This window comes from Sciurus carolinensis, chromosome X (genome assembly GCF_902686445.1).
Source record: "Sciurus carolinensis chromosome X, mSciCar1.2, whole genome shotgun sequence".
NCBI classification, from domain to species: domain Eukaryota; kingdom Metazoa; phylum Chordata; class Mammalia; order Rodentia; family Sciuridae; genus Sciurus; species Sciurus carolinensis.
Genome location: NC_062232.1, coordinates 129,589,449 through 129,605,863, shown reverse-complemented (window position 1 = coordinate 129,605,863; position 16,415 = coordinate 129,589,449). Strand labels below are relative to the sequence as shown.

Below are 16,415 nucleotides of genomic sequence, written 5' to 3'. Positions count from 1 at the left end.
ATCTCAGTCAAAATCCCAGCAAGCTTTTGTTTCCTCTAGAGATTGTCAATGTATCCTAAAACTCTTGTGGACTTTGAAAAACAAGAACAACAGAGGACTCATTGCCTGATTGATTTCAAGATTTAGAAAGCTACAATAATCAAGAGACTGTGGCACTGACAGAAAGGTACACAAACTGTTTTAGTTGGTTGGGCTAGAATAACAAAATACCATAGACTGGGCAGCTTAAACAACAGATTTATTTCTCATCATTCTGGAGGTTGGGAAGTCCAAGATCAAGGTGCTGTCAGATTTGGCTCTCGTACATAGCTTCCTTCTCTGTGTAGCTTCACGTGTTGGAGAATGGACAGTGCTTCTTACTAGTAGGGCAGTAATCCCATCATGGGGGCCCCACACTCATTACCTCATCTAAACCTAACTGCTCTCAAAGACCCCACCTCCCTAATACCAGCAGTTGGGGGGTCAGGGCTTCCACACGTGACTTTTGTGGGGACATATACTTTCAGTCCATAGCACTGATATGGCATCACAGAGTCCAGAAGCAGGCTCACACTCATACATCCAACTGATTTTCCACAAAGGCCCCGAGGCAATTCCACTGAGGGAACAACCATCTTTGCAACAAATATTGCTGGGGAAACTGGATATCCAGATAGGAAAAGGGGAACTTTGAAAGACATGTACTGTACAGAGTCCATTTACATAGAATTTTGGGAAATACAAATTAATCTATAGTGACAGAAAGTAGAGCAGTGATCATGAGGCTGGGGCTACTGGGGCCTAAAGCCACTATTGGGGATGAGGGATCTGTTCACTGTCTTGATGGTGGGGTGGTTTCATGGCTGGACACACATGCCAAAACCCATCTAACTGTACACTTTAAAGATGTGCAGTCTGTTACACCTCCATAAGCTAGCTGTCAAGGAAAGATTAAAATCCAAGAACCCCTAGTAGCCCTTCATTTCCAGTCTGAAAGTTCCCAATTGATGGAGAAGGACCAAGTTTAACCTTCCTGTACACAAAAGGAGGCACTGTGCCATTCACCAATCCCCAAGGCCTTGAACTTGATGGTACTTCTAATATAAGAATATAAGGATCTGCTGACAGCAGGAATCCTGGAAGGTCTCGTACTGTGAAGTCATAGATATACCAGGGCCAGCAAAAGATGAAACCAGCTACAAATAGCATGGCAAGTTGGACCTCCTGAGGAATGTGGTTGGGACACTGCTATGCTTCCCTTTCAAGCTCCTCATCATGCACAGTGGACTCTAGCCATCCAGACCCATGTGTCACACCTCACAGACATAAGAACTGTCATCTAGATAGTTGTTTTGCAGACTACACCATACAACATTGGTGGTTGTCAAGATGTCAATTACTATAGCAGCTATAATTCACATTAACTTTCCTTCTTCCAACACAGACTAATTCATGTTTTGCAAAGTTGCTCCTTACCTAAAACCAGCTAGATGCAAACTCTTGAGTGTGGCATCCCAGGCTCTCCACGCTTGGGGTCTAATTGACCTTTTACCCCAGAACTGTCCTAGAGAAATCCCTCTGCCTTTTTTAGGTTCCCCCACCACACCACACATGCTCTCTTCTTTCCTTCACCTGTTCCAACCCAAGCACTTCCCAGCAATCCCCCACTGGAAGTCCCTCTACTTCCACTTCCTGTCTGAAGAGCTGGGCACTCTCCCTGGCAGGTGTGGATTTTGCCGTGTTGTGTTGCCTGAAGTCTGGCAACAGAAGTATCCAGAAGGAAGACGGAGCTGCTAATTCTCAGGAGGCGATGTGGCAGCTTGTTAAGGAACATATCAGGCAGGCCAAATCTCCCTTTCTGGTCTCAGTTACGGTAGCCAACCAGCTTTCATTGGCTCTCTATGACCCAGTCAGAGGAGTCTGTACCCTTGGGTCGTATAATAGGACCCCAGACAGGGATCCATGAGCCAGAGGACCCAAAAGGATACCCAAACACTGGTTCTGGGCTCTTCCCAGATTCTTGCTGGGGGCCTTTCCTGCAACCTTAAACCCAACTGCCTGTTTAGTCTAAACATTCAGAATCGCCCCTTGTATTAGAGGGCTCCTTTGAAGGCCAACACTTGTAGACCTTTTTATTTGCAGCCAAAGGAAGTGGAAGCAATTCCATCTCACAATGAATTCAGCCAGGACCATTTAGCAGTTGCATGGAGATACTGCCACTGCATGTACACACCTCTTGAAAAGCATCCAAAGTTTCAAAGAGCAAATGGCCCAAAGGCGAAGGGGCCTAAGATTGGCATCCAGGAAAGTTCTGGGGGTGGGAGGAGCAGATGGAGGAAGGAATGGAAAGCAGCAGGACTTCCCTCCATAGTTTAAGCTTTTACACTCTTTCTCCCTCAAAAAGCAAGGGCAATCATCCCCACCTCCCACACAGCAGGAGGGATGGAGCCCAATTTACAGGCACCTTAGAAGGAAAAAAAGAGTCCTTTCCAGGCCCTCTCTTATTCCACACAAAACCCGTGTTGCATACCTGATTACCCTACCTGAAAGAAAACACTACTATTATTTGTGTGGTAGTGAAAAAATCTCATTAACAGGAACTAAATTACTCTGAGAACAGGAGAAACAAAACGACTAGCTTGCCATTTGAAGCGTCATTTATCTAGGAAAGCATTGGGGATTCTGGAGCTTTCCAGGTCACTCAAAGTCAGAGAGCAGTGCCCCAAGTCTCTCCTGGCAGATCCACTTTCTGTTGAAAATGCTGCACATGATGCTTTCTGTAGCGAGTCATTTTTGGGTATAGGACTAAGGTGAAAAAAAAGGTGCTTGTGTTAAAAATAGAATTAGCTTATTTTAGAACCAATGGAATGTCACTGTCCTGGGAGAGCCAGCTCTTCTTTGGTAGAAGCTAGTGACTGGCTTGTAGGAACTGAATCATTCCCTTCCCAGAGCACAGGAAATGGACATTAGAGTGTGTGTGACAGAGCCCATGCACATAACCTGCTACAGGTACCTGCCCTAATGGGAACTGATTCCCTGCATCTGTGCCAGCCCCAGAAGAGACTGTCAGAGCCTCAGAAAAACCCCAAATGCCCAATTACCTCACTAGGGACTTCAGAGACATATTTCTACTAGAAAATGCAAAGTTGAAGATACTTTGGATTGCCTGTGTGAGGCTGGAGCAGATGAGACAAAGCCCAAGTGCAACGTGCCAAGCACACAGAGTGCATTTCACATGCAGTCGCCAGTGCCAGCCCTGGGCTGGTGCACAGGACAGGAGACTGAACATGACACACAGCTACGGGTATACGGGGCACTGGCTTACAGACAAGAAGGCAATCATAGGATGAGGGGATAGGGAGCCACTGGAGACAAGCTAACTTGAGACAAGAGCAAGTTACAAGAACTCTGGAACTTTCCATAAAATAATTTTATATATATAAAACTTATATACATGTGCATGTGTGTATGTGCATGAGATTTCTGGAGTTGTCCTAATGACTGGAGCTCCAAGCAGCATCCTCGGAAGGAACCTGGATTTCCAGGTCCTCCCACATTCTCCTGGCAGGAGGTAACTGTCTTTGAACCTCCCCTGTCTGGCAGTGCATGCTCTTTCTTGGGTAGCCTCCACCACAACTACCACTTGCATATCCTTGGAGAGGCCTGTGTGACAAAGAGCAGCTCTCCCCTGGGAGAGTAGAAGGATGGAAGGGGTGGCCAACCGACCAGGATGCCGGACTGAGAACACCAAGGGGTCAGAATTCCCAGGCCTCTGGGGACTGTGTAGGCAGAACAGGACAGTTAGCAGCAAGCTTTCCTCTTGAAGACTCCCCTAAGATTTCATAAGTGCCTTCTGAAGGGTCCGCCCTGACCATGCAGCTGAAGCGGGGGTGCTGCATCATTACAAGGAGAAGAGGCTTACCAGGTGTGGGCCTGGGATGGCCCCCTTTCTTCTGCCTCAGGTCTTCTCAGGGGGTTGGGGGATTCTAATTAAGGAGTGATTCCCTGCACGCTCATATGGCAAAAATCTCCATTTTTGACTTACACTACCCCTGAATACAAAGACGTTCCAAGCAAGGGCACCTTGGATATTCTAACAAATGTCATGCGAAAGGCAGCTGCCCTGTTGCCCAAATCCAACACAGGAGCAGTTAAGTTTAAAGCTTTAGGCACTGGTGGGTGAGGGGGTAGGCAGCAAGGCCCGGATGTCCTTTGCTGGGTGAGCAGGGTTGGGGCCTGGGGGACGAGGCAACAGGGCATGAACTTGGGGGCTGGTGGGCAGGGAGGAGACTGAAGTCAGAGGGAGGATGTGAGGGGGGCACAAATGTGGCCAGGTCTTGCTCAGAGGCCACTCCTGTGAGAAACCACAGGAGGTCCCTCCAGGGCTCCTCTCCTAGAGAGGAGAAGCTCAGGCTCTCTGGGTCTTACCTCTCTGCAGAGCCCAAGGCCAACCATTTCCCAGAAAGCCCCGCTGAAAGGCAATGGGGCTGTGTGCAGCTCCTCCTCCAAGCAGCAGGGGGCGCCCAAGAGGGCTGGAGTTTTCAGGCACAGCCTCCCGCGGCTCCCCACACCTGCAGGGCTTGCCCACACTACTGGACAGCGGGGTGCCCCGTGCCTTCCCTGGGAGCAGCAGACTACTTTCAGAGCTCTCTGCATTCAATAAGCCCTGAAAGGGTTAAAGTGCTTTTTAGTTCTTCTACGCAGAGACACTAACTCTTGGCAGGAGGCAAACAATCCGCCACGTAGGTACACTCCGCGCGAGGCGAGGCTGCCTCCTCCCTCCGCACAGCAGGCAGCTGTCCGCGGACGGGGAGCAATTCTGCAATGTACAAAGCTCAGCCAGCACCCCCGCACGCACGCGGGCCGCCAGGAGTACCCTGGCGGACTGGGCTGGGCCTCGGGGTGCAGTCTCTAGGCGTCGACCGCCCCTGTACACCCGGCCCTTCCTTTAGGGACAGAACGCACTTGGGGAAGGGTGCGTCCTCCCACTCAGAGTCGTGCCCTGTTTCTTGACCTCAAGGCGAGGCTTTGCCCTGGGTCTTCCCAGGGTCCAGAACGCTGGCACCGTGGCCGCCGTGGCTCTCCTCGACGGGCGATTTCCCTTCAACGGCAGCCGCTCGCGGGCCGCCCACCTGGGACTTCTCGCCGCCGTGGGCGCGCTTGTGGCCACTCAGCTGCGACTTGCTCTCGAAGGACTGGCCGCAGTGCTCACACGCGTGCGGCTTCTGGCCGCTGCGGCTCCGCCGGGACTCGACCGAGTCGCCCTCGCCGCCCTCCTGGGGCCGCGACCCTCGGTGCCCGCGCCGGGGCTCCAGGAGCACGCAGCCGCGCCGCAGCCCCCTGGCTCGGCCGCGACGCTCGGAGGGCCGCACCCCGCCGTGCACCGCCTGGTGCTTGAAGAGGTTGGCGCGGCGGCCGAACGCCTTGCCGCACTCGCTGCACTCGTAGGGCTTCTCCCCGCTGTGCACGCGCCGGTGCTGGCTGAGGCCCGAGCGGCCGCGGAACGTCTTGCCGCACTCCTGGCACGCGAAGGGCTTCTCGCCGCTGTGGCTGCGCTGGTGGTGAATGAGCTGCGAGACGCCCTTGAAGGCCTTGCCGCACTCGGGGCAGGTGTAAGGCTTCTGGCCACTGTGGGTGCGCTGGTGCTCGATGAGGTTGGAGCTGCGGCTGAACGCCTTCCCGCACTCGCTGCACGCGTATGGCCGCTCGCCGCTGTGGATGCGCGCGTGCTCCAGCAGCGCGAAGCTGCGCCGGAACAGCTTGCCGCACTCGCCGCAGGCGAAGGGCTTCTCGCCGCTGTGGATGATCTGGTGCTTGATGAGGTTGGAACTGCGCGTGAAGGTCTTGCCGCACTCGCTGCACGCGTACGGCTTCTCGCCGCTATGGATGCGCTGGTGCTCCAGCAGCGCGAAGCTGCGCCGGAACAGCTTGCCGCACTCCGGGCACTCGTAGGGCTTCTCGCCGCTGTGGATGATGCGGTGCTTGATCAGATTGGAGCTGCGGCTGAAGGATTTCCCGCACTGCTGACACAGGTACCGTTTCTCCACGCCCTTGGAACGCTGCTGCTTTAGAACCGGGTTGTGCGCGGTGCCCTGGGGACTTCTCTGCCCAGACACTCCCTTAGTGCCTCCTGGCTGGGGAGGCGACCCCGCCACCTGGCCCCTTCTGCCGCCCTGAAAGTCGGGTCCTGGGAGTCCGCTTCCAGAATGTTTCTGTTTTGGAATGGCCGTCTTGCTCTTTATCCCGTCACCTGCCAAGACAGATAGCGCCGGCCAGTGTCACCCGTCTCTGGGACTCTATTGAGGGTCTTACTCTTGGCTGAGGGGAGCTGAACAGGACTGGGGGAGGAGCAAGAGGACCCCAGAGCAGAAAACCATCAGGTAGGCAGACAGGAGAGCAGAAGGAGAGAGACAAGATGGGCTGGAAACGGTGGTGGAACGGGTGTGAGGCTGCAGGTCAGAGGTTCTCACTTCACCAGGACAGTGATAGGGCAGAAGCCCTTGGGAGACTAACATGGGACACTAAAGAGAATTTCCCAGCCAGGCAGGATGTGCCACACCATCCTGTTTGGCTGGAGCTCTTTCCCTCCTCAGGATTCAAGAAAGTAGGATGAGCACCCCTCACTCACCTGCATGTGATCCTGCCTCAGCTTGGCTTCTGAGGGAGTCTGCTACCCAGGGCCCCTCCCCTTGCTCCAGCTGGGACACCAGGAGAGGCTTGGAGAATGCAAATCCTGTTCACAGAAATAAAGCAGGTTAGCAACACTCTGGCTAAGGACAGAGTGACTACTGAACACAGTAGCCTTAATATCTCCAGGTAACAGAAAGCAAAGAACTTTCTAGAAAGTGCCACTAAGAAAGTTCAGAGAAAGGCCACCCACAGTCATGCTCCTCAAAAGCTGAACCTCTCTGCTTCACCATCAAACTCAACTGAGAATTCCTGAAGTCTCTTTGGAAGATTTGCCCCCATCTGCCTGGTGAGGGTCAGAGAACCCAGGGGGAAGAGCTGGTTTCCCTTTATGGGGTCAGGTTACAGAAGTGAAGTCTGTAGAGTCAAAATAAAAGGGCTCAGTGCTAAATAGCCCCCTCACAACCCCAAAGGCTTTGGGGTACACTGGGGGAGCCACCTCTGGATTTACAGTCCACTCCCAGGAGCAAGGAAAATGCCTGGAAAAAGGAAGGCCTGAGCTCAGCTGCAGCCTACAACATGTGGGGCTGCTGGAGGGGAAAGGCCAGCTCCTGGGCTCCTGTCTCAGCACCACTGCTCCTCAGAGACAGGAGGCAGGGCACATTGCTCATGCAACTCACACTCTCCGAGCTTCTGCCTCAGCCCCACCACTCAAACTGTGACTCTTGGTTTTGCCCCTTAATTGGCAAAATTGACACCCCCTCGTGATGTCCTAAAGACAAGAAGTTGGGGGCATGTTGGCAGAGGAAGGGGAGGGCTGCTTGCTCACGCCTGCCCCAGCTGCATCTTGGATTCTTTGAGGCACACCTAGTGCACACTTAGTCCTCGCATGGCACCTCTGTGGCTGATGCAAGGAAATCCTGCTGCTCAATTCTCCAAAGTGGGAAAAATGGAAAATGCAACTGTTATAAAGATAAGTGAAGTTTAAAATAGTGCATATAAATATCCCAGCATAACTGACACTTATATTTTAAGTAGAGAGATATTTAATCGATCCATGACTATGTACAAAATAATTGACTTGGCATTATTGACATTTACAGGTCTAAAGCATTTAGCTGAAAACTCCTATTGACATGACAGCTGGCCCAGAACAGATGACGGGTCTGCTGGAGATGGACAAGTGCATAGTAATCAACCACCAAGGAAATTAGGAAACAGAGTCCAGAGACAGTAGGTGGGACTGCGTGTGTGTGTGTGTGTGTGTGTGTGTATGGCAGGGTCACTTACCCAATGACACTAAATGGCCATAGTTCTCCAGCATCACCTGCTTGTAGAGGATTCTTTGTTTGAGATCCAGAAGCTTCCATTCTGTCTTTGTGAAGTATACTGACACGTCCTCAAAAGATACTGGGACCTAAAATAAGCCATTCCTGCAGCTGTAGGGGAATTCAAGCCCCTGGGCCCCAGGACGAGCTAGCAGCAAGAAAATGTGGGTGTTCCCTCACCACCCCTGGAGAGCTCACAGGTAGGGCAGGTTGAGCTGTAAGTAGACTACTTATGAAAGAGAAGCTGAGAGAAGTCAGGACAACTATTTTGAGGCACTCAGGAAAGGGGCATGATGCTGAGGCCAACCTAAGCTCTCCTGAGTGGAGTGGAGAGGTCCAGGATCTGGAGGGGCAATGGAGGCCACTAAGGGGACATGCTGTGGAAGGGAAGGGCTGCCCACTCACCTTGGGCCTTGTCCTCAGGAGAATGGCCGCCATCACCAGGTACCCGAAGAAGCTGGGGGAAGTGCAGAGCCCCAGTGAGACCAGGCTGGCCTAGAGCACCAACTGGCTGCTCAGAAGCCAACCACAACTTGTTTCAAACTCTGGACAGTTTTCCTTGTCAAGCAGAGCCAAGCAAGGTCGGACTTTGGTGAGTGCAGCCGTGAGGCGGAGCAGGGAGCAAGCGAGTGGCCTCTCCCTGAGGCCCAGGACTCAGCCCCGGGTCCCACTGAGTGTGGCCGCCTCCTGGCGGGAACAGCCAATGGGCTTTCTCACTCTCATTCTCACTCAGGAACTTCCCCAAGGTCCCTGACCATCCCACCTCCCGAGAGGGTTTCCTGGGGCTGTCAGAACAAAGTACCACAAACGGGGGCCGGGGATGGTGTGAAAACCGTACCCATGTATTTTCTCCCAGTTCTCTGGGCTTCTGGTGGTCGCCAGCAACCCTTGGCTGGCAGCTGCATCCCTCCCATCTCTGCCTGCATCTTCACATCCTTCTGTGTGTCTGTCTGGCTCCAAATTTCCTTCATCTTATAAGGACACCAGTCATTGGCTTAAGGCCCACCCTGCTCCACTATGATCTCACTTTATCTTGATTACATCTGCAAAGACCCTATCTCCAAATAAGGATACCTTCACAGGTAGCAGGAAACAACATCAATGTGTCTTTCTGGGGGGCATGTTGAAGCCCCCAACATGTTCCTAAACAGCCTCCATGCCCTCTTCTCTCCTGTGCAGTGGGCTGAGGGCCGGGATCCCATGCCCACTTCTCACACCAGGGCATGCCCAACCAACCTTTCAAGAGAGTCTGTTCTTTTTGTAAATTTTCTTCTTTTATTAGCTCTATTCTCATCTGACCAGGACCCCCTGACCCTAACTTTCTAGCCATTCTGGAGAAAAGAAGGATCTCTTAAAATGGAATGAATGCTAGGACTATTAAGTGAAAAACCAAGGGAGAATGGGACATCACATGTCAAAATGTCATCCCCTGGTTATTTGCTAGTTGCAAGAGAGAAATTGGACCTAAGTGTGGAGTAGAGGGTAGGACAGACCTGCTTCTGGGACACAGGGGAATGGGCTCTTGCTATAGCCATCTGACTACATCCTAGTGTAGCCTTTGGACTCAATGTGCAGTGTCCAGAGGATTTTGGGGACAGATGCAGAAGTGAGACAGCACAAGGGAGCAATCTTCCCAATTCAGAAGGTGGCTCTTCCACAGGGCAACTGGCCCAGTCTCTGCAAATCAATGTCAGTGGGAAAAAGGAGGCTGGGGAGGAAGATCCTTCTGGGGGGAAGGAGATTTTAGGGGCTCAACACCCAAGTGCAACAAGGGTCCTCAATAAGATGTTGAAATGAATGAGAAGAGTCATCAAAGGCATTGGAGATGATGGGAAAGTGTGGGTGATGATGAGGTGGCCATCAGGGGACAGTAGGGGATCATCAGTGCTCATGTGCTAAGTGGATAAATGGCATTGAGTCATGCAAGAAAATGTCCTTTTTTCTTTTAAAATGTGATTTGAGAAGTGCATTTGAGAAGTGTCAGCCCTACCAAAAGCAAGTAATGCTAAGAAGTTATAGAGAACTTGTTCATTTGCATAACTATCTGAAGGAACTAAGGGGGCTTGGGGTTTAGCTCAGTGGTAGAGTGCTTCTTTAGCATGTGTGAAGCATTGGGTTTGATTCCCAGAAGGCACACAGTCAAAATCCTAAGTCTGTTTCAAGTTAATTTAAGTCTGATCTAACAGATCTGCTAATGGAAAAAATTCAGACCCTGAGATGTGTACAGGTGAAAAATGATTAAAGCTTACTTGCCTAACCTCAGTTGGCTGTTACCCCATTAGGACCTTAGGCTACCATACTTAATCTCTCAGTAAAATTTGTATCATCTAGGTCACAACAGTACCATGGTTAAGGCCCATACCTCTTCTCAGATTCCCAGGGGCTCCAAAGGCTCATCTCCAGCTGACCCCTTTTGAAATATTATATGGCAGATGGTTTCTGTACACCAAGCTACCCCTGAGTGTGCTAACAGCCTGGACACCAGGGTCGAGGCCCTCACTGACTGATGGCAACAGGTCAACTCCCTGGCTGCTGAGGTCCTTGGCTCTGATCACTGCCACACCGGGGTGAGTCTGCATCATGCTCCCACAGGAATACTGTTTTTGGAGCAACAAGTCAGGACAGGTTCAGGATAACATTCACATACTAACCCACCTGACATCACAATTCAGGGAGAAGGCAGCCCAGGGCTGGTTCTTGTGGAAGGAGCCTTGGTTGTGGTTCTCCTGGCTTTCACCCCTTATTAGGACTATTAACCTCAATCCTACTTCTCTGGTGTGGTTCCTGTTTGCTAAACCTCCTCACTAAGTTTATCTTTTTCCACCTACAGGCCACCAACCTGCAGATGTCTCTGAGGCTTGCTGGGGACTATTAACCTAGTGTGCCTGAGGCCCCACTGCCATCATCATCTGTATCAGATCAAGTGGGACAAAGATTCTGCACTGCTCACCTGCCAGCAGATATCTCCTGTTAGGCTGAAGCAAGGAACCCTAAAACTCCTATCTCAACCCCTAGACAGTTAGCAAGGACCCAGAGTTTGAGAAATCATTGTCCCTCTCCAGCACGAAGCAGCTAAAGATGTGAGCTGATGCCCCAATCTGAAGGCTTTCAGAGTTCTGAGTCCTTGACGGGGGAATGATAGCATAGGTAGATAGACATGAACAGAGGAGTTGGGGAAAGGGAATTCAGGCTGTGACCCCGGGGGCACCCAACTGACTTATGCTGCCAAGGGACCACCTTCTTGCAGTCAGACAGCTCCCTGTCAATATGGAGAAAATGAATATGGTCTGTGCTGGAAAAATTTTCAACATGGCGAAATTGGCTCAGAGTAAGCTATGGTGGAAACCACACTGACCAGCCCAAATACATAATTCATGGGGTGGGAGGATCTTAAACAGGCCATAAGTACCCACAGTGTAGAAGACACAGGCTGTTTCCTCTCTTGAAGGAGCGTTACTTCCATATAAACACCTTATGCTTTTCTAAAACAAACAAAAAACAGAAAACGAAAACAAAACCCAGAGAATGTTAAAGAAGTGTGTATTGTAGAATTTAAGGAGGAAATGGTATACAGCTCACTTTAAAATATTCCAGGTAAAATACAAAACAAAAATAGAAAGAAGGATGAAGCAAAATAAGGCAAGATGGCAACTGCTGCTAAAACGGGATGGTAGGAACTTGGGCTTCTCTGGATTATTCTTTCTCTCTGTCTAGACACTTGATAGTGTTTGCTGTAGTTTGGATCTAGAATGTTCCCCAAGGGCCCATGTGTTAAAGGGTTGGTCCCCAGGGTTGTGGTTTTGGGAGGTGAGGCCTAGTGGGAGGCCTTTAGGTCAGTGACAGTGTGCTAGCAAAGTAGAGAGTGGGACCCTGGCCCTTTCCTCTTCCTTTTGTTGCTTCCTTGTGCTGAGGTGGGTGGTGTTGCTCTGCCATGTCTGCGTGCTCTAGCTATGACATGCTGCCTTAGCACAGGCCCCAAGCAGGGAGCCAGTTGATCACAGGTGAAAACTCCAAACCTCTGAGCCAAAACAAATCTTTTCTCTTCATTTTGTTAAAGTAATGGACAACTGACTAACAGTGTTCACAAAAGGGAAAAAGCTATGGAAACCATTTTGGTCATTACTCAATGAGTCAAACACAGTTACCATACAACTAGCCAATTTCACTCCTGGGTATATACTCATAAGAATTGAAAACACATGCTCAAAAACTTGCACACCCATGTCCACAGCAGTATTATTGACCAAAGCCAAAAGATGAACACAAACCAAATGTCTATCAACAGATGAATGGATAAACAAAACGTGGTCTATATATACAATGGAATATTATTTGGCCATAAAAAGGTTGGAAATTCTGACACATGCTACAGTGTGGGTGAACCCTGAGGACATTTTGTTAAGTGAAAAAAGCCAGACACAGACATAAAAGGCCACATATTGTATGATTCCATTTATATGATGTAACATCATATTTCACAAGAGCTATCTTGACCTAGTTTTGAAGTTGTAGCTGGAAACTCTCTTCTCTCTGTCCTTCGGGGCAGTTTGCTAGGCTCCCATCTCCACCGCTTCTTGTATCAGGCCCAACTCTCTGGGGCTACTAAATGCACACCCTACTCACTCCTGATTGGGCTCCCACACTGGGGCCAGGTCCCAGAGAACTAGGGAGAAACTCAATGCCCCAGAACCCACAAAATTCTTCAGATTAGCCAGTTCACAGAGAACCACCCCTCCCACTGACTATGTATAAATTGTCCCTACAGCTCCCGCTTGCTGTTATCCTGTCACTGTGTGCAATCTCCTGTGGCCCCATGGTGGCAGCCTTCTCTTGTTCAGATCTTCAAGAAACTTGACTTCTACCTTTTGCCTAGCCCAGTGTCACTGTGCAGTGAGCCACTATCCAAAAAAAAAATCTGATAGAACATATGACATGCCCAGAATAGGCAAATCCATAGCATCAGAAAGCAGCTGGGGACTGGGGGCTGGGGGTGAGCCGAGACTGTTAATGGGTCAGGGGTTTCCTCCTGGGGTGATAAAAATATTCTGGAACTGGATACAGGCAGGGTCATGCAACACTGTGAATGTACTAAATGCCATAGAACTGGTCCTTTAAAAATGGTGAATTTTATGTTATGAGAATCTCACCTTGATTAAAAAAAGGATGGGGTGGAGAGGTGCTACTGGACTCACTCAGATACTCACAGGTTACACACACATTTTCATTATGGCACACTGTCAGTCATGGGGTGCCCTGCACCTCTAAAAGAATTACTGATAATTTCAAGGATTTCAGGATAAAATTATTGTTTTGAAACCCAGTGTAAGCTTGTTTTGCACTACCATAAGAGTCCTGCAAGGTTACTATCCATATTGGAAGGAGGAGGAGGTAGCCCTAGTCCCCCAACCCAAGACATATGAGGTAGGTCTAATACCAGAGGCGGCAGAAAGCTGTGGAGTAGTGACCCCTGAGAGACCCGCCCCACTGTCAGGATTCCACCTTAGGCAGCCATCGACAGCAGAAGACCTAGTGGTGGTGGGGCCACGTGAGGTTCCAAGTGTCTGTCTTTGAGATCTACTACAGGAAATTCAGCCATAATTTCAACGTCCACAAAAAAGACATGACAAGCTTGTCCTCACAGATCCCAGCAGTAACCCTGAGGCAAGCAGGGTGATGCTCCCTAGTGTGTGTAGAAGGAAGCACCTGGAGGGAGCCTGGTGGTCCTGGAAACACCCTTTGACTCTGGTGGGCCACCAGAGCACAGGACAAGTTGAAGGATGATTCCAGGCCCTAAACCAGATTTTCTGCAGTATGATGCTAGGGACGCAGGTGAGGGGCCTTTAGACTGTGTCTCAGGTAAGGCCAGGAAGGCCTGTCAGCCTGTGTACCCAGCAGCTTTTTCCCGGGCTGGTCCACTTCTTTGAGGAGCCAGCAGCAGACTCCCCCATCCTTGCTCCCAGCAAAATGCAGTGTGCTGGGCAGCCCCACTGCTGGCTGGGAGGGCAGGAAGGGGGGCTTGGAAGGAGCCTGCAGCCCAAGGAAAGAAAGCCCTGACGAAAAGGCAGAGCCAGTCAGTGCACCTCAGAGCCGTCCTGAAGACCAACACTAGGTGGGGTGCTTTCCCCAGAAACAGAAAACAAACCAAACAACATCAATTAAAGCATTCAGCGTTTGGGCTTTTTCATCCACGAGGAGGGACAGGCAACACCGCTTGGGGTGGAAAGTCCTTGGGTCCAGCGGCTCAAGACCTCAGCTGCCTTCTCTCAGTCCCGCTAGCTCTTCTCATCCTGGAGTCCTAGCTACCTGCCACCCACCTAGCGCGATGGCCAGGGAGATCAGCTCGGAGGACCTGCCTGGGCACGCTCACAGCTCAACCCCAGGCCCCAGGCTCTGTGCAGCCTGGCCTGGTAAAGCCCTCTGGGAGCTCCCCTGCAACTAGTGTCTCCAGGCAGTGGGGACAGAGGCTGACCTAGACATAAAGAGGGCTAACCAGGCTGTTTCCTGAGGATTCTTTCCACAGGTGTTTAGATCTGCCCTTTTCTGTTCACAGATCATACTGGGATGTCCATGTCACTCAGAGCCCCTTCCTGACCCGTTTCTCTCCCACCCCTCCCTCTGCTCCAGCCATACTAGTGTTCAAGCTCTACCTCCCATAAGCCAGGCCACTCCTGCCTCAGTGCCTTTGTACCAGCTGTTCCCTCTGTCCAGAATGCTCTTCCAAAGCATAAGCATATGACTTGTTCTTTTACCACCTTCAAGTGCTTTGTAGAAATCATGCCTTTGAAATGAGACCTATTCTAGCTGCACTAGGCAAACCTGCAAGTGGACCTCCCTTCCCCAGCACTTACCATCTTTTACATGTTGTATAATTACTAATTTAAAACGTGTACTGTTTATTGTCTATGTTTAGTCACCAGGACTAGAATCAGAAAGCAGAGTTTTTTTTTTTTTTTTTGCTGTCTTGTTCCCTGATGGATTCCGGATGTCTGCAGCACCCTGGCCCATAGTGGGTGCTTGGCAGATATTCATTGGGCTGAACTAGTCATAACTAGCCCTGTGGGGAAGTGTTGGGCACAGTTCCCTGCTCAAATCAGCTCAGCTTGCTCCCTCTTGCTCTTCCCCACCTTCCATCCAGCCCTTTGCTTCCTCTTCCTTAGCTTGGTTAAGCTTATGCCCTTCCCTGGTGTAGGATGGGATGACACAGGTGGACATGAACCACTGAGATGCACGAACCCCCACCCTAGATAGCCACAGGAGCACGATTTTGGACGTCCCCCTATCAGGGGACCCTCTAGTTCTGTGCCTGTGGACAGTTTACCAGGTGCCCCTAGGCAACAGTGTCATGGCCACACAGTGCCAGCTTGCCCCGCATTTCCACACCCAGAGGTGCAAAATCCAAACTTACCTGGCGGATCAGCGACGGGATGCTTTTGCGCCAGCACCAGGATCAGCGGCGGAAAACCAATCAGAGAAGAGAAACTGGAAAACACGGGCTGAGGCTCCCCGGGCGCCCAGCACAGGCTGATCCCTCTCCTGTGGCTCCCCTGGAAGCGGGTAGCCCCTAGGGCAAGCCTGACTGCTTTCCGCCCTCGCCCGCCTCCCAGGACGTCCCCGACTGTCGCCGCTGCCGCTGCTCCTTCTACCCTGTGGCCACCTGCGCCCGCCCTCCCGCGCCCCTGCCGAGACGGGGCTCCAACCCGCTCCACTGCGTCTCTGTCCGGCGGGCTACCGGGTCTCCGGCGGCGGGGGCTGTCGGCCTCCCCTCCCGCCCCCGGCAGGCCTGAGGACAAGGCCGCCGCCTCCGAGAAGCCCTCCGGGGCGGCGTCCCCAGGAGGCGGGGGGCTCCCAGCCGGGTCTCGACCTCGCTTGCAGGCGCTCCTTGGGAGGAGCGTCCTGCGCGGCTGTCCGTCGGTCGGGTCGGCTGGCGCTGCCGAACGGGGCCGCGAGCGGGCGGGACTGGGGCGGCGGCGGCGTGGGAACGGGGCGCGAGGGGGGGCACGGAGCATGCGCGGCGCGGCGGGAGGGCGGCCCGGTCCGCGTCCGCCCCACAGGGGCGTCTGGCCTCGCTCCCCACGCATCCCTGGGCACTTCCGTTTCCCGTCTGGGCTGCTCCGAGGGCTTGGGGTCGCCGTAGTCACAGTACTGAAGTCCCTGAAGGAGATAGGGGAGGGGCCAGCGTTGGCAGAGTACTTCTCATGGGACAGACCCATGGACATTACGTCCATCCATTCATCAGTCGGCCCCTCTGGGGTCTAGGGCCCCTGCAGAGTGGCTAGCATCAAGTGGGGAGGCTAGAGGACCAACTTGCATGTGCTGGGAAGGCAGGGATCAGAAAGTGGTGGGGGGCATGAAAGGGGTTTTGGGGAATGGGGGTATGGAGGCAGATGGAGGGCAAACAGGGACTCAGGAAGTGAAAGAAGCAAAGACTTACTGGGTGCAGAGGCCTGCCCCGCAGGTTTCCCCACAAGCTTCAAGCCAGCC

The 16,415-nt window shown here is 51.9% G+C and overlaps 1 protein-coding gene across 1 annotated transcript; it reads right to left on the bottom strand.

Moving 5' to 3' along the window:
• Positions 1–183: 183 nt before the first annotated feature.
• Zfp92 (ZFP92 zinc finger protein) lies at positions 184–16,150 on the bottom strand. The gene is made up of 6 exons (XM_047535351.1): positions 15,340–16,150; positions 10,498–10,531; positions 8,340–8,391; positions 7,897–8,023; positions 6,608–6,712; positions 184–6,229 (listed from the first exon to the last, which is right to left on the bottom strand). Exons 1-6 carry the CDS (start codon positions 16,148–16,150, stop codon positions 4,995–4,997), a joined length of 2,364 nt encoding a protein of 787 aa, XP_047391307.1. The 3' UTR covers positions 184–4,994.
• Between the last annotated feature and the right edge of the window lie 265 nt (positions 16,151–16,415).